Genomic DNA, 22,700 nt, shown 5'->3' with positions numbered 1-22,700 from the left:
GTTGTAATTATTGTGACATAGTGATAGTTAACAGTCAGTGGACTGTCGTGGTTTTTCCCTCTCAGGGTTTTCCACGTTAAACATCCTGTGTACTCTTCTCTCCATTGTGTCGTGCTTTCATTTCCCATTTTCTGTGTATGATTCTAAGCTCGGTTGTGGCCGAGCGTTGCGTATAGGGAGTGTGCAGTTCCTGTCACTTCTTGCTGATTTCCACCGAAAGTATCCGGACAAACCCGTTCCACAATCAGCGCTGACTCGTTCCACTCGTCATCTTTAAGAGGGAGATAGTGTCATGATATGGCAAGATTCGAACCCATGACCTTATGCTACATGGGTCAAGCTCTTACCATTAGACTATGAATTGTAATTTGTAGGATATTATTTTCATTTATGCTTTATCATAGAAAATTGATGTATATTCCAGATCTCTCTGGAACATTCTAGAAGCTTCAGGATTATTCCTAAAAACCCTATAAAAGGAGGCACAAGGCATTGTTTTGAACCAAATTGGTTCAATGCCAGTCTTAAGCCTCTTAGCCACTTTGTACTTATCTTTCACATAATATATTAGTTGTTGTCATCATCTTTCTCTCTCTCTCATTCTCGCTATCTCTCTCTCTCTCCTCTTCTCTCTTCCTCTCTCGGGAATCTTACGCAGTCCCGTCCTCTTAGTACTAATAGTACTTCTCTTCTCTAGTACTAATTCTCTCTCTGTTTAGTACTATTCTTGACAGAAACATAACTGAAAAAACAAACTTGTAGTTACCAGTCGAATTCAGCAAATCTGTGTTGAAATTGGGAAACCACCGCAAACATTGTAGCCAAAGGCCTCTAACTTGTATGCAACCTAGCCGTAACAACTTTTGGACCATCTCCTCTGATGCAAATTCCAAGTAATAGCAGTTTCGTCCTAGTAGCTGAAGATCGAGAATTCTCTCTAAATCAGCACATTGGAGCTGCACTTGAAGAAGATGATGGATATCACTTCTACTTGGGCAGCCGCCCACCACATGAACCACAACTGAGAGTTGTTACAGTTGATCTATCTCCTCCTACACTCTTTGTTCCACATAGTAGGAAGGAGCGAAGTCGATCGTGAGATCCGCAACAGGACAGATGTTGGAGGATGATTCACGGGATCTCCTCCTAGGCGTAGTCACTAACATCACGATCACTCTACTTAGATTACTAAAACGCCATCGAGTATCACACTTTGAAACAATTCTCTACCTTTGATCATATTTGACCATGCTTTCCACACATCTTCGACCAAGCCCAATCCTTGCACGAATTTCTCTCATAACCACAATGTGCACTCTCGATTGCAACATTCATTGGTAAAGTTCTTGAACATCAAGAGTCGCAATGCACTTTCACACGTATCACGTGAAATGTAATATTTTTGTTCTCATAGGTCATATTTGACCTCCAAAGATGATAATAGAATCTATCTATCTATCTCTCAAAGACTCACATAACAAATAACTCATAATTCATATCTATTTTGTCTATCTGCTCGACTACAAGGAGTTTCAAGGAAAACAACTAGCTCATATGGTTGATGCAATCGACCACCATTATCATATTAGTGAATTTCTAAGAAAGTACTAGCTCATATGGTCAACTCAATCGACCATTGTTATTGTAATGCGACTACATAACTCAATGTGCATGAATGAAAGAAAATCGAGCAACTAGAAATACAATGGTGACGAACAATATTCATAAAAAAATGTGGACTTTGAATTGTGACATCATGGCAAGAGGTGAAGAGAAAACTCCAAAACCAAAAGGATGAGGATTTTCAATGGTGGGCAAACCGTCAAAACAAACCTTAATGTTATTATTGCGACAAGTTCAATCACATCGAAATTGACTGTCGAAAGAAGAAAAGTGAGGCCACTAATGATTGAAAACTTACCATGATGTTGAAGATTATGATGCCACCAACTCCAACCACGATGGTTATGATGATATGTTTATAATGAATCATAAGGTAATTTCTATGTCGATGAACATTAGTAAAGTTGGCAAAGTATGGTTCATGGACTCAAGTGTGTTCAATTACAGGATGAGTCATGAAAAATATTTTCACAATCTATTACCCATGCAACATGGCTATCATCACCCCACCTTATTATACCCCATTGTTAAAAAATAGTTTGCTTTATCAAGGAATTGTGTCGATTTACCACCATCTTGGATCTAAATCCGTGCAAACATTGAATATTCATTGGTAAGTATCTATCACCTAAGACACAAGTAGTGAAGACAATAGTGCCATCAAAGTACATGAACTCAAGAAGACAATATGAAAAAGGGGATAGAGTAAATCTCACTAGGAAGCTTTTACCCAACGAGCACCTTGGGGTGAAAGGGACCCAACCCATCATAAAAAGCTATAAAAGTTACCCTTAAGTGATTTTGTAGCTCTTCTCCATACTTGGGTCAGTCATTTCAGTGCATGTAATGGAGCTCTCATTCTCTCCTCTTAATACATTATTAGAGTTTAAGATTGATTAGTGTTAACGAGCTAATGTTAGCCAACCCTAGTCACTTAACTAAATTTGTATGTATGCTAAAACCTCTTAATAATAAGAAGTGATGTGAAGTTATTCAATCTTCTTTTGTGTCTATTATCTCTATTATTCTCTATTTATTGAGGGAATGAATGAGAGAGAGAGAGAGTATGTGCATGTAAGTGCTAATCACTAAGGCTAGTTAAGCTAGTAGTTCAAGAGTGACTTACAACCACTCTTGTCCAATTCACTACCAGTAGGGTTATATGCCCGTCTAGATCCTCAACCCAACAATATCAACAAGAGGATGTAAGGATTATAACTTTGAAGGACAGAGATGAAGAGGTAAGAGATTACAAACTAGATATTGGAATTAACATATAAACTTGTACATATATTCTTTGATGAACTCACCCCCAAATATGTGGTAGTGTAGTGATTTAAATACATCTAGAATGTGATTGTTGCAATTGTGACAATCACTCCTATTTTTAGATAATGTTACCTAACTAATTAGTTTCTATTTAAAATTAGAGTTATTTTCAACACCCCCCTTACCTCTAATTCCTATAGGTTATTGAGAGAGACTCAACCCAATATTTTTGCGACAATTCCAATGTTTAATACTTGGAACTGGCTTTGTTAAGAAATCACCCCACATGTCTTGAGTAGGGGTATAGTTGATGTTGAGGTTATGTTCTTCGACCAGTTCTCTTATAAAGTGGTATCGGGCCCGAATATGTTTATTTTGGTCGGTGATTTTTGGGTTCTTGGTGATCTTGACACATGACTAATTGTCACACCATAACCTAAATTTGGAAATTTGTAAAATATTTAATTCTTGGATTATCGATCGAAGCCAAATACCTTCTTTAGCTGTAAGCGTGGCTGCGATATATTCAGCTTCAGTAGAGGAAAGGGTGACAGTGGCTTGCTTTTTCGTACGCTGTCGCGAAGATTGTGGTTGTGTGTCGCAACCGCTGGGGTTCTGTGACTCGAGGATGATCGGGGTGAAAACGTGTAATCGCAAACGGTGCGATGACAAGAAGCCGAGAAGGCAAGATAAATGCAACGTTGTCGCGAAAAGAATTTTACTTGTAAAACAACCACCTACAATATTTATTTGCCAAAACTTACTTGGCAAGACTTGAAATCACAAACTCTATTTGAGAAGAAGCGTTTGAGATAAACCACTTCAATCTTTCTAGTTTCTATTTATTTGTCTTTCTCTTTCACTTTATATATACTAAACTTATATTACAAAATTTTATTACCAAAAGAATTTATTTGAGGAGGATTTGAACTCACAACCTTTTGTTTACAAAGAGACATTAAAGATACAACACTTTAACTTCTTCTTTTTCTTGTACCCCCTTTCTTTTCTTTAACTCTTGTCTTGATTTATTCAAGCCACCATCTTCTTTGGCGAGCTCTGCATCCCATACCCACGCGAGCTTCTTCACTCGCTTTTCCTTCTCCTCCTCTCCTTTAGCCACCATAGGCGTGGCTTATATAGGGTGATCAACCGCCCTACCACCCTCTTGAGGAGGTTGACAAACTGCCTCATGCAAGGCGGTTGTATTTTTATTTTTATTTTCTTTATTTATTGATGCTACAATTCAATTTTATAGTTCTATATTTAAGAAATTATAGAAATAGACCTTATTTAATTTTGACTCCCCTTTTTGACATAATTACATTTTTGTCCCAAGTAACATTAAGCCTTCCGAAGCTTGTATCTTGGGCTTCTGAACTCCGATTCACGAACCGAAAATTCCTTCATGCTCCATGTCATAAGCTCCAGATGGGTAATGTACTTCTATAGATTTTTGACATTGTTTTCACATCGTGAAGTGTCAACTTCACGACACCGCCATGCAATTGATCCTCCTGTAAAAGTAAAGAAAAAACCTGATGTGAAGCGAGAAGAATCAGCATCTCCTCCCCAATTTGCATCAGTCCATCCTTGTAGTGGTGTTGACAACCATGCTTGTATTTTGGAGTTGTCTGCCCCAAAGTATGCCATATTTCGAGTGTACTTTAAGTACCGTAGTACTTGTTTGAATGCGACCCAATGATGAAGACCTGGTTTTTCCATAAATATTGAGAGAAAACCAGTTGAAATGGCAAATCTAGTCTTGTGCAACTCACCAAGTACCGAAGGCTCCCTAATACTTGGCGATAAGGAATATTCTTCATAACACATGCTTCTTCATCATTTTGAGGAGAGTCTCGAGATGATGGCTTACATGGTACGGTGAGTGGTGTGCATATCGAAGAGCATTCAACCATGTCGAATTTATTCAAGATGTTGTCCACATACTTTGCTTGTGAAAGTGATAGTATCCATAGGCTCTGATTCCTTTGTACATGAATTCCAAGAAAATGCTCCAATGGCCCAAGATGCTTGATTGGAAAATGATGTTGTAGCTCCTTGATCACCTCTAGTATCTCTTATTCAAAAGTTCCTGCTATAGGCAAGTCATCCACATAAACTCCTAATATGATGAATTATGATTTTGTCTTCCGTACATATTGACGTGGAATACGCGGATTAATCTCCGGCCACAACCAAAGCGTAGATCACTTGATGACAATCAAAACACAGACGAAATGGGAATGGAGGTAAGTACACAAAACAGAAAGAGAATACACAGTATATTAACGTGGAAAACCCTGAGAGGGAAAAACCACGAGAGTCCACAGACTCCAAACTATCACTCTGTAAGAAGAATACAACAGGGAGCACAGAGGCAACAACCTCTTGCTCACAATCTTCGCCTAGCGACGGTTACAACAGAGACACAATCTCTGTATATCGCTCTCTCTCTCTCTCTCTCTTATGCACTGTACAGAAGTTACACCAATAACTCTATCATCATAACTATTAAGTTTGCCCTAGGTCAAATTTATACTAATATGACTTTCGGGCTATTTACAAATATAGCCCTAGTGGGCTCTCTGGGACATATTTACATATATGTCCCTTCCATCCGATGAGAGGTTCTCACCGGGCCTGCAACATCAGGTTCTCACCGGGTCTTCCGGATCTCACTTCCCATCCGGAGGGACCTGTTTCCTAACACATATAGGTTTGGTTCAAAGTAAAGCCATGTGAAGTTGGCATTGAGCAAGAACTTATGTAGCTTGGCATACCATTGTCTTGGAGATTGTTTTAATCCATACAATGGCTTGTGTAGATTGCATACATAGTCAAGATACTTTTCATTTTTCATCATTTTGGGTTGTTCCATGTAGATAGTTTCTTCTAAATCTCCATGAAGAAATGTTGTTTCGATATCTACATTATGCACTTCCAAATTGAGGTATGTTGATATTGCAAGCAAAAGATGAAGGGATGTGATTCTCAATGTAGGTGAGAAAGTTTCATGATAGTCGATGCCTGGAATATGTGAAAAGCCTCAAGCTTTGAATCGGATTGGAGTCCCATGAGCAACACATTTCTTGGTAAAAAGCAATTTGCAACTGACAATGTTGGAGTTAGGAGTTAGGCGACCGAGGGACAAGACTCCATGTCTTGTTTTTAGTAAGAGCACTTGCCTCCATCTGCATAGCATCGATCCAAGATTCTTTTTCTATGCTCTAGAGTGCTTGCTTAAGATTAATGATCGGTGCAAGATCCCCTCCTTCGTCTTTCATGTCTGTTGTAAAAGCTGATATGTCGGATTCGATTTTAGCAATGAAATGCTTTGAGAGGTCTTTTGTGGTGTTATAGATGTCACTTAATAGTTTTGCCTTTTTCTTGCCCCCTTTTTTATTGTTTTCTAACGCCTCATCTTTGTTACAACGTTCATCATCTGAATCTTCGTCTTCTGATCTAATGCAGTTTTGGATTGTTGAATTACTAAATATACCATCTGCACCACTCATTGTATCAGGTTTGCCTCCTTTCTTTTTATCCGGTTTTGTTGGTTGAAATCGTTCCCTATTATTTGCAGGTTCTTTGCATCTCCTAATAGCCCCATCGGTCGATGATGGTGTAGAGGACTTCGTTGCAGCTTTCATGTGGTGGTTGAGTTGTGTTATCCCCTTCCTTTCCGCATCATCCAAGCTCATCAAGGCAAGGATCTCCTTCTCAGACCTGATTGCAGCTTCAAGTAAAGGGTTTCCATGATGAATTTGTTTATTGTATGTCTTGGTTTTATTGTTGATGTCCATGCCCGCGGCACATTTTGTCGTAGAGTCTGATTGTCTTAACGGGTTCTATTGCGTGTCTTGATAGTATATTGGGGTTCTTCATCATATTTTCTACAAAATTTGTTTTCCTCCTCAAGGTCTCCCATTGAGTCGACTTCATCGCCCACGCTCATTGGTGTGTGATTGTTTTAAAGTTTTCCTTTGTAATCCGCATCCACTAGTGTCTATTTCTTTTTCCCTTGTGGCTGCCATGTGTTGGAAGATGTCACACAAGGTGCCCTCCAAGGATGAGGTCTCTGATCTTCCAACTTGACCACAAATCACAAATTCTTCATCAAACTTAACAAATCAACTAAACTCAATTTTACCTGACTGAAGGAGATAAATCTTGTAGGCTTTTACTCCGTAGGGGTTTCCATATCCAATAAACCTCCCTTTGGTATAATGATTCTCTAGCTTTGACCTATTCTTTGATTGTATGTAGGTATATGTTATTGCTGCTCCAAAGACTTTGAGATGTGAAACATTAAGAGATTGGTCATACCATAGTGTGAATGGTATAGCTCCTTGTAGAGCGCGGTGAGGAGTCCTATTTAGCAGATAGCACGGTGTTGCCACTGCATCTTCCCAAAATCGGTGGTGCATTTTGCTAGTTGCTAGCATGCTTCTAGCTGCATTAAGAAGTGTTCGGTTTTTCCTTTCAACAACACCATTTTGTTGAGGGGTGCATGGTACTAATTTTTTATGAAGGATTCCATGTTGTTGGCAAAACGTTTCCAATTCTTCTGAAGTAAATTCCCCGCCATTGTCACTACGGATGACTTTGATTGTATGATTCGTTTGGTTTTCTACAAGGCTTTCAAATGTTACAAATGCTTGTGCCTTATGCTTCAAGAAACTAACTACTGTGAATCTGTAGTGTTGTCTATGAATGTAATGAAATATTTTGAACCATACATAGATGGAATAGAAAATGGACCACATAGATCAGAATGTACTAATTGTAGTGGCTTGGGCGTGCTTGTGCTACTTGGTGAGAATGATTTATGTGACATCTTTCCGTAGAGACGGCCTTCACATACCTTGATGGTTTCGAAACTTACAGTTGGCAAGCCTCTTACAAATTTTTGTTTTTGACATTCTCATAGCGTTCGAATGTGTATGTGTCCAAGCTTGCAATGCCACATGTATGTGGAAGAAACATTATCTTGATTATGGTTTTGAGTCTTGACATACCTTTGTTGACAATGCCTCTATTTGTTTTGCTACAACAGGATATAGATGGCCTTGCTTGGGACATATTATTGCTTTGCTCTTGCCTTTATGGAGATGTATCATGGCCTAGTTCTCAGTGAATTTGATAGTGAGCCCATTGTTGGTAGTTTGTCCAACTGACAGTAAGTGTTTTGCCACTCCAGGTACATAATACACATCTATAATTTTTATGTGATTATCATTTTCCATTATCAAACAAATGTTACCTTTTCCAACTACTAGTTTCTATCCATTGTCTCCGAATACAACCCTAAGTGGGGTTGGTAGTTCTTGATACTCCTCTAGCCAATCCTTCCGATAAGTAAGATAGTGTGTAGCACCCATATCGAGAAACCAGGTATCATGATCTTGTCTCTTTCCCCCTCCATCAGTATTGATGTGATATGCTTGGATGTATACTTCTTCATTCTGGTCTTCTCCATTATCCGAAGAGTATTCAGATTTATCATCATTACCTTCTTGAATCTCCACATTGTGTGCTTGTGGCTGGCTTGGTTTATTTAGATCAACTTGCTTGAATCGACACACTCTTTTTGTGTGTCCATAATTTTTACAATACCTACATGTCACCTTGAAGCTTCCACTTTGTTGAGTTCCATATGTATAACTTCTCTGCCCATCATTCTTGTTACTTGATTTATTTGACTCAAGGGCTTTCCCTTTCCAAGCTTGATGTCTTTGTCGATTTGCTAGTTGATATTGTTGATATCTATTGACTGAAGCAGCCATGGCCATTGGTTGATTTGCCGCTTTCTTTTGTCGTTGAATGTCTTCATGATGAATCTTTGTAAGTAACTTTGGAAGTGATTTAATGTTGTTGTTCATGGTAGTAAATGTTCCCCATGATTCAGGAAGTTTGTTTAGTATTAAACCTATCTTTATATCTTCTGGGATGAGGTTGCCAATGGTAATAGCATCGTCCATGGCTTCCTCCCTGGTAGCTAGGAAGGTAGAAACATCTTCCTCTTCCTACAACACACACATATTGAATAATGCACCTAATGTATGTAGCTTAGTCGTACCATCATGTGGCTCATACAGCTCTTTCAGTTTTGCCCACATTGTAGCAGTCGTGGTGAGTCTTCAGATAATGACTGCTTGCTTGTCATCTACGTGTAGTAGAATTTCTAAGCGTGCCATTTTGTCTCGGTCCTTCCATGTTTTCCATTCTTCTGATGTTTTATCTATTGGTTCTTCCCAAGTGTCATCCACAACCTTGAGAAGCCCTTCAATGTCTAGTACCAATTCTATCTTCGACTTCCAATTTTTGAAGTTTTTCTCCATTAGCTTATCTAAGACGTATTTCCTGCTTGATGTAGTCATATTGACTGTGGATAACTTTGAGTGTGCAGGGATTATGACTAGCCGTTTAGAGATATATGGCTCAAGAGGATAATGCTCAAGTTTTTTATCAAAACTCTGCTCTGATACCATGTAAGGATTATGACTTCGAATGACAAAGATGAAGAGGTAAGAGATTACAAACTAGATATTGGAATTAACATATAAACTTGTACATGTATTCTTTGATGAACTCACCCCCAAATATGTGGTATTGTAGTGATTTAAATACATATAAAATGTGACCGTAGCAGTTGTAACAATCACTCCTATTTTTAGATAATGCTACCTAACTAATTAGTTTCTATTTAAAATTAGAGTTATTTTCAACAGAGGATTGATAGGAGGAAGAAATTCATCAATTAATAATAGGTGTTTCATTGTCTTGCACAGGAAAACCACACAGTCATTGAGTACCTTGTTCTCCATCCAATTCATCATATTGAAGGGATTGGAAGATGATCTCAAGGGATGTCAAATCTTTCATAAAGTAAGCTTTTGTCTATCATGACATTGTCAAACTTAACATGAGCCTTTGGGTATTTTGCATAGAGATCCTTCATAGATTTGGCTACAACATGCCTCTTCCACCTATGATTTATGTTGATTGAACATCAACCCTTATGGTAGAATTCTTGCAACATTAAATTGATTTTAGAGTCATGGTTGGTTAGCATTATGAGCAATGTTGTGTTGTTGTTGATTTATATCTATGTCTGACTCGTCCAATATAAGTTGATTTTGATCCCATGGTTGATTTGGCTCAACACTTTCATTAATGTTGTATCATCATCAATCAAATTTGTCCACCCGATCAATATTAATATTTCTTCTTCGATCAGGTCAAATGTCCACCAAGGACTATTGGTCGTAAGTCGTCTATTGGGGATTATGGTTCCTTTAAGTTGTGAATCCCCATCAATCTAGAGTAGTAGATTACACTCCACCTTTTTTGCCTCTGCATTTCCTCCATCAACCTCTTCATGCATTCTTTCCTGAATTCGACTTTAGTTGATAATCATTTTTTAATGAATGAATTTGATTACCCTAATAGTATATTATGTTATTCTTCAATGCATTAATATGGTGATTAGTGCAATCATGTCACTCATGCTCCGTATTATCATAGTAGATATAGGGGTCATGTGTATGCTCGAGAAAGTCTTTACATGCTTCCTGATTTACGATTCACCCCCATCTTTGTCATCACCTTTACTTTTGAAGCATCCTCTCGAATAAAGCCATCATACACAACATCTCGCCTTGGTTTGCCATCTCCTTGCCACCCATTCACATTGAGTTCACCAAAATTATATATATCATGAAGTTTCTCTCACTATGGATCACAACATTCTTCCATATTGGAACATTTGTGTTCTTGCCAAGGATGAATGAAAATCAATATGAGAAAAATGAAGTAAGAATTGAACAAGAATTTGAGAATATTATATATTGATGAGATGAAAGTGGACAACCAATGCATAAGAGAATTTGGTAGTCCATATTGGAACATTTGTGTTCTCTGCCAAAGATGAATGAAAAACAATATGAGAAAAATGAAGTAAGAATTGAATAAGAATTTGAGAATATTATATATTGATGAGATGAAAGTGGACAACCAACGCATAAGAGAATTATATATATCATGAAGATTCTCTCACTATGGATCGCAACATGCTTCCATATTGGAACATTTGTGTTCTTGCCAAGGATGAATGAAAATCAATATGAGAAAAATGAAGTAAGAATTGAACAAGAATTTGAGAATATTATATATTGATGAGATGAAAGTGGACAACCAACACATAAGAGAATTTGGTAGTAGTAAAAAAAAGTTATTACATGATCTTGATCTTAGGACGACAATAAAAAACCCAATAAAATAGATTGATCATAGGATCATTTGGAAGAACCCAAATAATGTTTCTTAATAATCAAGAGTTGATTAATAAAATTATCCCCCTTGAACCATTTGTACAAAATGTTGATTGTGTGAAGCCAATGACTCTCAAATTGGTCACAAGTGGATTCATGGGCTACTAATAAGAATACTCCATTGAGGTCCTCTTGATGTAATCTTCAAGGCAGTTTTTGGAGAAGTTGTTTTGAACTAGATAAACAATCAGGCAAGCACATCATACTATAAATTGTATGTTCATTGGAATTAGCAATGGGTCCCCTTTTTGAACATATAATTGTTGAATATTTGTAAGAAATACACGTGAAATAATCCAAATCGTGAAAATGGCTCGTCTCATATTGATTCTACCATGTAGCACATTCCTTTTCAGTTTGGGACACGTCCATGTAACCGATGGTTAGCCATTATGATAGGTGTTTAGCTTGCTAAAATTCGATGATGGAAATAATGTCCTCCACGATATTGGCATCATAAAAGAGGATGTAGGGTCAAAGCATGCCATTGTATTTGTTTTAGGTAGGTGATGGGTAGATGGCTATGTGAAGGCGAGAAATTGTTGGTTTTGTCTAGAGAGCTTTGCCCGAGCCAATGTTGTAGGGTGGGCTATGCACTTCATTCTCAAAAGCTTGATTAGTGGAATTGTAAAGCAACTTAAATTAGTGAAATGTAGTTTGATGATCCCAAGTTGAGATAATGGAAAACTTAGCCACCAAGCTCTCGTATTTGATAAAGGAAGTTTGAGTGTGGTCCATGAAGCAAGCTTTTAAGAGTGGGTAACTTGATAGTTGTCAATTGTAAAGGTCAAAGAACTACAATTGCATGAAATCCATCACCTCCATAGAACTATTGATAGTGGGTAATTTAATAATGACCGGTTGTGGAGGCCAAATTACCACAATTGCATGACATTCATCACCTTATGTTGTCACGTCGAGAGTAGCTCCATCATGGTTACCAAATGTTTTCCACTATGGATTTTGGGTGATGTAGATCATTAAAGATGGCTAACAACCACTCAATGCTTAATATGGGTGAAGGGGACCAGTACTTACAAACTTATTAATGATACCCAAAGCTTGGTTAGTAGATACCCAAAGTATGATTATTCATACTCTCAATATCTTGATCATACATACACATGGGTCACATTATATAATATAAATTACACACACAAATGCACAATAGCTTGATTTGAATGCTAAAATCCCACACACCAAAACTTGGAAGAGCATTATTGCTCTCTTGGAATGCGAGGATACCAGCAGCTCAGAAACATTGGACCACTTGGGGGGTCTCAACTTTGCATTTCAAAACCTACTAGAAATGGATTTGGTCATTCAAGGGGCCAACTAAATTTATTCTCTTCCGATGGCTATTAGTGCATATGGCCTTACCAGTTGGTCAATGATTGAAAGGGAATGTAACACCTAATCTTCAACAATATGACTTTTGCCACAAAGCGCAAGAGACTACCAAGCATGCCCTTTGGTCATGCTCCTTGGCTCAACAAGTATGGAATAAAGTTCTTTCGTTATTTTTAACAATCAATGTTGATTGCTTATTTTCATGGGGATCAACAATGTGGGGAGTGCTACATTCCAGTTTGATGTTGTATGAGGCAAACGATGTTCAAGAGGCAATGATGGTACAAAATAGAAGATTGATATTGATCAGCCCCTTTCAACAACCTCGAAAGTAGGTGCAATCTGCCCAGATATGGAAAACAATTGCTACAACAACGTTATGGGCATTATGGAAATGTCGATGTAACCGACGTTATGGGGCGATATATCAATGTCTCTTAGATGTCTTGCGTGAGATATGGGAGAAGTTGGTGGCAGTAGTTCGCGGTCAGTATGACAACTTGCAGGGTTCACCGGAGACTGTGAACAAGAGAAAGAATAAGCTCCTTCACTTTTGGAAAAAGTTACCCCTATTCTTTGAGTCAACTCAAGGGCCTCAATGGAACTATCAACTTCCTTGGACCCTTTATTAATTAACAGTGAAGCACGACAGAATGCAACAATATTTTTAATTTTTTACCTTTTACAAAGTTCTATCTTTAGTCTTAGGATTATCGTATATCATTGTACATGAAAATTGTAAGCTTTGCACACATAAGCTTAAGTTGTAGCATTCATATGTTTTTCTTAATACTAATGAGGAAAATCTTCGAAGAAAAAAAAAATCCCACACGCCACATCCAAAGTGGAGCTTGAGCTCAACTACATTGAGAATTTATAACCTTAATGAAAAATCAAAGGCCTTATGCAAATATAACTACAACAAACAATATCACTCAAGTAGGTTACAATGTAAGTAGAGGAATTTTGTGGATCCTTTAGAAAAGGCATTTGTGCATGGCATTTATAGCCAATTAAGTGAATACACCTTGAGATTGAGAAATAACTCTTAGTGTACCTTACTTATTGTATGTAATGAATGTTTGACATCCCTCAAAGAGTGCCTTTCCAATTATAGGCTCTTTAATTTTAATTACACATGCATCTATGTATATATTCATAAATGTGAATGGAAGCTAGATAATACACATTTTTATGGACAACCAACGTCGTCCTTCGTCTAGCATATTATCAAGTTTGTATGCATAACGAGGATGTCTAAAAAAAACATATTACGTTATTTCACCATTAAGATTTTTTTTCCATGACACTTGTGATTGAGTGTACTTAAACCACGTTTAGAGTTCAGTTAATTGTCCTCTTAATGGATTCAATTCTCATTTATAATTCATTAGTGGGTCACATTTTCAGCATTTGAAAAAAGAATCGAATTGCTTCAACAAATATTTTAATACATAACCTTTTGAATACCAAAATTTCAAGAGAAATCTAATTACATATTTAGGACATGTCATGTCACATATAGTATCCAAATGGATCATGCTTACGTTGTCACGGTATTCCGCGGGTACGTGTAGAAGAGGAGCGGGACCATGGGGATCTCGAACGAGGAAGTGATGGGGGTGTTGGAAGCCGACTTCTCTCCGGTCCCGGCTGCACTGGTTGTGGCGCGAACCGGAGCGATTCCAGACGCGTGCTAATGGCTACCAAACACGAGAGAGGAAGAGAGAGAGAGAGAGAGAACACGCGCGCAACACCGACACAAACCACACCTCTTATGTACAGGAAACACAAGAAAGGGGAAAGCACCCGACACCAACAGAGACACAAATATGCACAACCCTATATATATATATATATATATAAAATTACAAGAGTGAGTTACAACTCCGGCTTCGAGCCGGACTAAGGTAAGCTAGGTCGCAACAGCAATTTGCCGCCAAGCCGCCGTCGGGGAGCTCTCGGGCTCGTCGCGCCAAGCGGGGTCTTGCACAGGAGGCCGAGTAGAAGCAAACCTACAACAGGGAGAGATATAACCCCGGCCGCGAGCCGGGTACGCTTAGAAGAAGAGTTAACCTAACAACTTTCCTGCCATAGCTGCCGACCGAGTTCTCAAGAAGGAGAAGAAAGAGAAGAAGGAAAGAATGTAACTAACCTTAGAAAAGAAGCACAAAAATGGTATACCCTTACGACTCAAAATGGGCAACCCTCTCACAAGAGGCGCTCCCTTCCTTTTATAGAACAAGGAGGGAGATGCGCTACAATGTGGGATAAATCCCGACTTACATGGGATTCTCTGTCCTGACTTGACTCCTACTATTCACGCGTTTATACAAGGGTAAGTGCACATGGTGCACACCGCCGATATTCTTCGATTCTGCCTAGGGACGGTTTTCTCCACGACAACGTTTAAGCCATTAGCAATTTAGAAAACTTTTCATTTTCCTTGGACGACAACAATCACAATTTTTTTCAAGATGACACAAGTGTGATCGCCAATACTACGATGGACAAGATAAAGAACAATGGATATTCCATCTTTTGAGTATCAAGAAATTGTAATGCATTAGACAAATCTAATACTACATACATGTACAACTTCAATTTCACACATGAACCGAGTGCTTAGCTTATTAGTTAATAGAAAATGTATAGAAAAAACCGTGCCATCATAGATATTTCCTCCACTTCACATGTGACATTCATTGATTTCTTTCATACTAAAGTGAAACCATAGATTGACATATTCGCATTCGTGGGGTTTCCCATTCAAATGCAAACGAATACGAATACGAATGGGTAGTCAAGTATTCGTTTAACCCTCCCCCCCCCCCCAAAAAAAATAAACTTTTTAAAAAAAAAATTCCTAAGATAAAAAAAAAAGGAACTTAACAATAAATAGGGATAATAAAAGAGGGACTTTGGGTACTCACACACTTCTAAATTTTTATAATAAATGTATAGTCGTTTTATTTTTAATAAATAAATAAAATAAAATAAAGGCTCATTAATTTCTCACTTTTTATTTCCTCAAAAATTATGGATATTTTTATCTTGACATTAAAAATGGTACTTCAAACTAATCAGATCTTCAAAGTTCATACTAATCATATTTGTATAATAAATATAAAAATATTTGTTTTAAAAAAATTAATTAATTAAAATAAGTTTCATAAACTCTCTTGACACTATAATCTATTAATGAATATTTTATTTTTTTGGGCGAAATACATTTATTTAAATAATTAATTAATTTTTTATATTTATTTTACAAAACGAATGGTTTTTTAATATTCTTGGGGCCATTTTGTATTCTCGAATATTGAGAATATTGCGCATGGAAAATACACGCATGTGTCAATCTATGAGTGAAACTATGCACTTACTTGGTGGCTATGTAAGCAACCTTGTAGGCTCAATTGTCAATTTCTTTTCTAAACGTCATGTTTTACAAAATCACGAAAACATATGCTGAAAATCCATTAAAAAACTCACAAAATGTGTACTTTTAAGGCTGACTCTACGAATGAAAATTTTATTAAGGTATTTTTATAACCTGCTTTTCCAAATATTCCAAAAATACGAAATATGGCTTGTTTGAGAACTGAAAAACAACAAACCATACATGCGAGTGAAGAAGAAGAAGAAGAGGAATAATACTTATTAACATCTCAAAAAAAGGGTAAATGTGGCCAATGAGACTGAAACAATATTGCTTGCTTGCTTGTTAGAGAAATTAAATTTAACAAACACCAAATGGAGATAAAAAGGAAATTTTGGTCATGTTGACTAACCCATCACAAAACACCATGAAAATGCCTCGACTCGATTATATTATTGTACATGAGGTGTCTGAACTCAATCCTCTAACATTTCCCGATTTTGAAGAGGTTATCTCCTTCTTCTCGTATGCTATTGAGAGCATCGCCGACAGATGAGCTATTTAGCTATGTCCAAAACAATCTGATTAGATGAGAGGGAGATCATCAAATTAATGAAAATCATTGGAAGTTTGGTGAAGCAAATAAAAATGCTGAAAGTAGAAAACATCTCTTCATAAGTGAAATTGGCGAATGACTAATGGAGTAAAATTTAAATGCGTATTCAATGTAGGTGACGGAACTCATGAGAAGACGAAGGGGGGAGAGAGAGAGACATAATGGGATACGTACAAGTAACTTGATGAGTGAAATCATTACATGGGTATTCAAACGGGAGAAATAATTGCACCATATGTGGGTAGGCATAGAAATGCCGATTGATATAGATACGTGGTGTCGATCCGAAAAATAAGATACATAAATCAAACATGAAAACAAAAGATTGGGTAACATTAAAGTTAATGAACACCAAATTATTGTTGAACCTAAACTTTGTATTTATTTTTAAAGAAATTAGGTGTTGTTGTTTGGGTACATAATACATTTATATTCTCATTAGAAATTCGATGTTCAAGGACAGTATAGAATATTTCTACCCGTTGGATTTTCCCTTGTTGTCATGTAAACACCTTAGGTGCTCTGAGCATTCACAAACTCAATTGAGCAGATGTGCAACTGCACATGACCTATATGTATTATGATTACGCACACACAACTTCATTCACGTCTCCAAGTCACAATGCATGTTCGCAGATGATGATAACAACAACTTGTCATCATACAAGGAGATAATTGAGAATAACCAACTCTTGCATGACAACAAAATGAGCAATATCAAGAATGCAAGATGACATGCGAATGATGTACCAAACCTTTTGTGATTACATATTTGATGTCATGTCCGCCAAGAAATAGGAGCATGTTGTGGAACTTGTGAACCACAAATTTGAGCCCAACTCCTACATTACACGAGACACACACACACCTACAACAACCAAACATGGATAACACATAAGAAACATCCACATTGAGATGGTTGACTTTATTTCAAGTCGGTTATGATGGCTCTTGTACAAACCAATGATAGTCTCTAATGAAATAATATTGTCCAAAGAGTGAACGTTGTGGTACCGAGCATTTCAACTTAAAAACAAATGCGATAATGTTCACATAGCGTATGGTTACTTTTTATTGTTGATGATTGTAGTGGTGGACACCACATGAAAAAGGTACGTATTGGGTGGGAGGGTCAAAGTTGAGCATTTCACATTTTGTCGTTGCCAACGAGATAACATTGTGCAATGTACACACATACACAAACACATCAAGCACAATTACCTATCAATCAAACTCATGATACAAAGGCCATTGCATTCATTGTTGACACTTTGTTACCTCCGATATTCATGATTGTTCCAAAAAATTATGAAACATCTCGAGCTTACGTATGGAGTTTGTTGATTCTTTTAATAAATTCTAATTCAACTTGAAATTCACCAATACTTTGTTGCTTCCAAGAATCTTCCAACCAATTACAAATCATCTCAATTTGCTTACTTATATCTTAACCATTGATTACTAATCTGTATGGCTAATTCCACTGAATTATAACGAATCACCTCAAACTTTCCAAAGTGCATAGTAAGTAACATCGAGCTTCTCATTCCCCAACAACATGTAGTTGCGATCAAAAGTCATCTTCGGGCTTTGAATATTCCTTGAAGCAAATCGATTGTCGTTGTCAACCTATCCATGTTTGGTTAGAGATCAAGATGAATTTAATTAACATATCACTTGTTGACTTCCTTTTAGAACATGCATCTGTGATGGCCTTCATTAAAATGCATTCCTAGTTTATGGAGACGTCCAATGTGCTAGAATGCATTGTGTGAAGGAAATATTCCATCCTTGTGACGCAAATGAACGAGTGACATCAATGAATCTCAAAATTTGAGAATTTGAGGTATTTGGATTTTGATACCAAACTTAATGTGACGATAAACCGACTTTTTAGTTTTCTTTCATGTTCACACAAAAATTTACGTGCCTTAGTTTATGAACCTTTTTGCCCCATCACTTGATGACGCACAACTCCAATCTCTAGCAGAGATTCAAGAGTCAACTTCGAGGGGCATGTACAATGAGCGCGAAGGCATGAATAATGTGCATATTAAAACTTCAAATCGATGACTAGGTCAACACTAAATTGTTGCTTGCAAAAAAGAAATGGTGGGGTGGACAATGTGTGCTTTCAACATGTTGAGTTGGGACAAGTCTTTATGTTTTCTTTTGTTTGGTCTGGTTTGTTTCGGGAGGGTGAGGAAGGGAACTACCCAAGATTACGAAGAAAACGAGGTACACAATTTGCAACGAGAGGAGAAAGCCAAAGAAGTACAGTTCGGTAAGATGAAAGCGACAAGAAAAATAGAAAAGGCAGGCATTGTCGAGAATGGAGTCAGTATCATGCGAGCCATGGGACTTCTCTTTCTCTTTTTTTGTTGCCTCGTGGGGGGTCCTAGCATGGTGGTCGCCAGTGTGTCCCGAGACGTTAAGAAGCGTACAGAAATGAGGGCGTCGATCGGGATGAAGAGAAAGAAAGAAAGAAAGAAAGAGATATCAACACCTTCTAAGAGGCCAGATCGGCTTAAATAATAACTTATAAGACCAAACAAGAGGGCACATCATAAGTGTTGTCTTGTCGTCGAGAGAAAGAAAGATACATTAATCTGACTTCAAAGGCCAAATCTGGCTCATTTGGCCCATCAAAGGCCAAATTTGACCCCTAAGAGAGAGAGATGGGTATACAATACAATAACGAGATGTGTAACGCTTATCGAAGAAAATGACGAGTGTGTTCGGAAGTGTGGCATGGGATGAGAGAGCCACTGGGCATTGGGCGGGACGGAGAGGGGGGGAGCAAGATGAACTAACGAGCCTAGCAAACGAGGGTCATGAAGATGTGAGTGACTTGGGTTAGGGTTAGGGCAAGGTTAGAGTTAGAACTTATAGTTAGAGTTAGGAGTAGGGTTAGGGTTAGGACTAGAGTTAGGGCTAGGGTTTAGGGTTAGGGTTAAGGTGGCATTAAGAAAAAGAGAAGAAGAAAGAAAGAAGAAGGAAAAAGGCATGTGAATGGGGGGGGGGGGGGAGGTGGGTAGGTGAGGCCCCCAAAAAAAAACCTGCTGACGCCGCATTTATGGCGCGAATTACAGGAGACATACGTTGGTGGGTATGTATGTATACGGTTGGCATACGGTCTACGGGTCCTACATAATACATACATACATACGCATACGTATATGGAGAAAAAAAATATACATACATATATACCAAGACACTAACCAGAGTTAGGTGAAGCTTTAACTAAAAGAAGAAGAAAGAAGAAAGAAGCACCTCTCTAGTTTCTCTCTCCTCTCCTCTCCTCTCTCTAGTTTCTCTCTCCTCTCACTCTCTAGTTTCTCTCTCCTCTCACTCTCCAGTTTCTCTCTCTCTCACTCTCCAGTTTCTCTCTCCTCTCACTCTATTTTCTCTCTCCTCTCTCTACCATTCCAGCGATCCTCATTTAATGCTCCCCCCCTCTCGCCTACTATATATGTCACATCGCCTCCGCCACTCCGCCACCAACCCTAACCCTAACCCTAACCCTAATCCAAACCCTAACCCTAACCCTAACCCTAGCGCGCGCTCTGAGCTCACAAACGGAACAGGAAACACCGCCATCGCCAGACCCTGCTCACTCGGCGCCAAAATTATTCTCTCGCCTAGTTTCTCCTTCCCCGCAGATCTCTTCTCTCTGTAACATCCCTTCTCAGACCATAGCATCCCTTCTTCTGCAGGTAAAATCTCTCTCTCTCTCTCTCTCTCTCTCTCTCTCTCTTTCCTCCTGCTCCCAAGCTTTTCGTTTCGTTCTGTTTCCATCGATCGATCGATCGATCGCTGGATCGCTCGTTCGTTCGTTTTTTCTTCTGCTTCCGGGTTTTTTTGTTTGTTTGTTTTGATTCGTTCTTCCTTCTGCGTCTGTTCTTCAAGCTTTCCTAGCCATGGTGAAGGAGCAATCCCTTCTCTCCACGGAGATCGTCCCCAACGGCTCCATGAGCTTCTCCGTTAGGGTTCGCCGCCGCCTGCCGGACTTCCTGCAGTCCGTTAACCTAAAATACGTGAAGCTCGGCTACCATTACCTCATCAGCCATGGCTTCTACCTCTTCACCATTCCTGCTCTCCTGGTAGCCTTCAGTGCCGAGCTCGGCGCTCTCTCCAAGCAAGACTTCTGGCAGCTATGGCGGGACTTCGAGTTCGATCTGTTCAGCATATTGGCGTGCTCTGGGGCCATCGTCTTCATCGCAACCCTGCACTTCATGTCTCGGCCGAGGGCCGTGTACCTCATCGACTTCGCCTGCTACAAGCCGCCCGAGAATCTGAAGCTCTCCCGCCAAGCTTTCATGGAGCATATCAGGAGCACAGGAAAGTTCAGCGAGGCGAGCCTGGAGTTTCAAGGGAAGGCGATGGAGAGGTCCGGGATGGGGGAGGAGACGTACCTACCGCCTGCGGTCTTGGCGAATCCTCCCATAGCCACGATGAAGGAAGCTCGAGGGGAAGCAGAGATGGTGATGTTCGCGGCCATAGACGAGCTGTTGGAGAAGACGAAGGTGAGGCCGAAGGATGTAGGGGTACTGGTGGTGAACTGTGGACTGTTCAATCCGACGCCATCGCTGTCGGCGATGGTGATCAATCACTACAAGATGAGGGGGAACATTCTGAGCTTCAACATAGGGGGGATGGGGTGCAGTGCAGGCGTGATCGCCTTAGATCTGGCCAACGACATGCTCCAAGCTTCAGGGAGCACCTACGCAGTGGTGGTGAGCACAGAGAACATAACCTCCTCCTTCTACACAGGCAACAAGAAATCCATGCTCCTCCCCAACTGCTTCTTCAGGCTCGGCGGAGCTGCGATCCTTCTGTCCAACAGATCCAAAGACAGGCGCCGCGCTAAGTATCAGTTAAGCCATATCGTCAGAACTCACAAAGGCGCAGACGACAGAAGCTTCAGGTCCATCTACCAAGAAGAAGACGAGAACATGAAGAAAGGCCTGTCTCTCTCCACCGATCTTGTTGAAGTAGCAGGAGACGCCATTAAAACTAACATCACCACTCTCGGGCCCCTGGTCTTGCCTCTGTCTGAGCACCTCCTCTTCCTGGCCACTCTCTTCTGCAAGAAGGTCCTGAAGAAAGACATGAAGCCTTACATCCCCGATTTCAAGCTCGCATTCGAGCATTTCTGCATACACACAGGCGGCCGCTGGGTCCTGGAGGAGATGCAGAAGAATCTGGACCTGAGTGACAAGCACCTCGAGGCCTCCAAGATGACACTGCACCGGTTCGGGAACACTTCCAGTAGCTCCATCTGGTATGAGCTCGCGTACCTCGAAGCCAAAGGCAAGGTGAAGAGAGGCGATCGGATATGGCAGATCGCGTTCGGTTCAGGATTCAAGTGTAACAGTGCCGTATGGAAAGCTGTCAGGACAGTGAAGAAGCCGAAGGCGAAGAATCCATGGCTCGACTGCATCGACAATTATCCTGTTGAGGTTCCGGATTATCAAAGAATTGGATCAGATTAGAAGGATTTTCAGCTGTAGTGTAGCTCATCCATCTCTGCTTGTGATTTGTTTATGTCGGATCGGATCAAGCATAAACAGGGTTATGCTTATTTAAGTCCAAAGCTATGGTGATGGTGATGGATATGGATATGGATATGGGGGACACTACTATGTCTCCAATTGTCAAGCTTTCCATATCTATTTCGTTCATAGTTCTCATCAAATTTTTACTGAAATACACTATGCTTTACTTAATCAATCAATGTAGTAAGTAGGTTCTGTGAGTTTCTTCAGCTTCTTCTTCCCAGCAGGTTTCTTGTTTTTAAAAGTCTGGTTTTCTCTAATCTCCATAGCCATACCTTCTTAGCTGCTTTCCTATTAAATGTTTTTTTACTTACATACTATACGTTCCTTGTTATTATTGTTTTTTTTTAAAATGTTTGCCCAAAAGCAAAAACAGGATTGTCTTAACCTAAAATCCACTCTGCATGTAATGAGAGAGACATGGAGTTCCTTCCATCTTCTTCATCTTCATCCCCATGATCATGATCATGTATAGGCCACCAATCTATGCAATTTGATAGGCCTGGATTTGATTTGAAAGCCAAAATAATATGAAACATAATTAATTATATGAATCTCTGCTCCCT

General features: G+C 39.1%; 1 protein-coding gene and 1 long non-coding RNA gene across 2 annotated transcripts; both read left to right on the top strand.

Annotated features, from left to right (window-relative positions):
* Positions 1–7,180: 7,180 nt before the first annotated feature.
* LOC147853290 (uncharacterized) lies at positions 7,181–9,401 on the top strand. The gene is made up of 3 exons (XR_015531290.1): positions 7,181–7,864; positions 7,952–9,190; positions 9,305–9,401. It is a non-coding gene; the product is annotated as an uncharacterized LOC147853290 (long non-coding RNA).
* A 10,704-nt stretch (positions 9,402–20,105) lies between these two features.
* On the top strand, positions 20,106–22,479 carry LOC147853289 (3-ketoacyl-CoA synthase 10-like). Its single transcript, XM_087333056.1, has 2 exons — positions 20,106–20,292; positions 20,486–22,479. Exon 2 carries the CDS (start codon positions 20,497–20,499, stop codon positions 22,069–22,071), a length of 1,575 nt encoding a protein of 524 aa, XP_087189182.1. The 5' UTR covers positions 20,106–20,292; positions 20,486–20,496; the 3' UTR covers positions 22,072–22,479.
* The last annotated feature ends 221 nt before the right edge of the window (positions 22,480–22,700 follow it).

Source organism: Azolla caroliniana, unplaced genomic scaffold (assembly GCF_043228905.1).
Source record: "Azolla caroliniana isolate FFs.n. ecotype wild unplaced genomic scaffold, voAzoCaro1.0.p SCAF_17, whole genome shotgun sequence".
NCBI lineage: Eukaryota > Viridiplantae > Streptophyta > Polypodiopsida > Salviniales > Salviniaceae > Azolla > Azolla caroliniana.
The sequence above is the reverse complement of the archived record's forward strand: the minus strand, read 5'-3'. Positions and strand labels throughout refer to the sequence as shown.

Bases quoted from the DNA above. Each gene is read 5' to 3' on its own strand.
- LOC147853289 (XM_087333056.1), top strand. From the start codon at position 20,497: ATGGTGAAGGAGCAATCCCTTCTCTCCACGGAGATCGTCCCCAACGGC.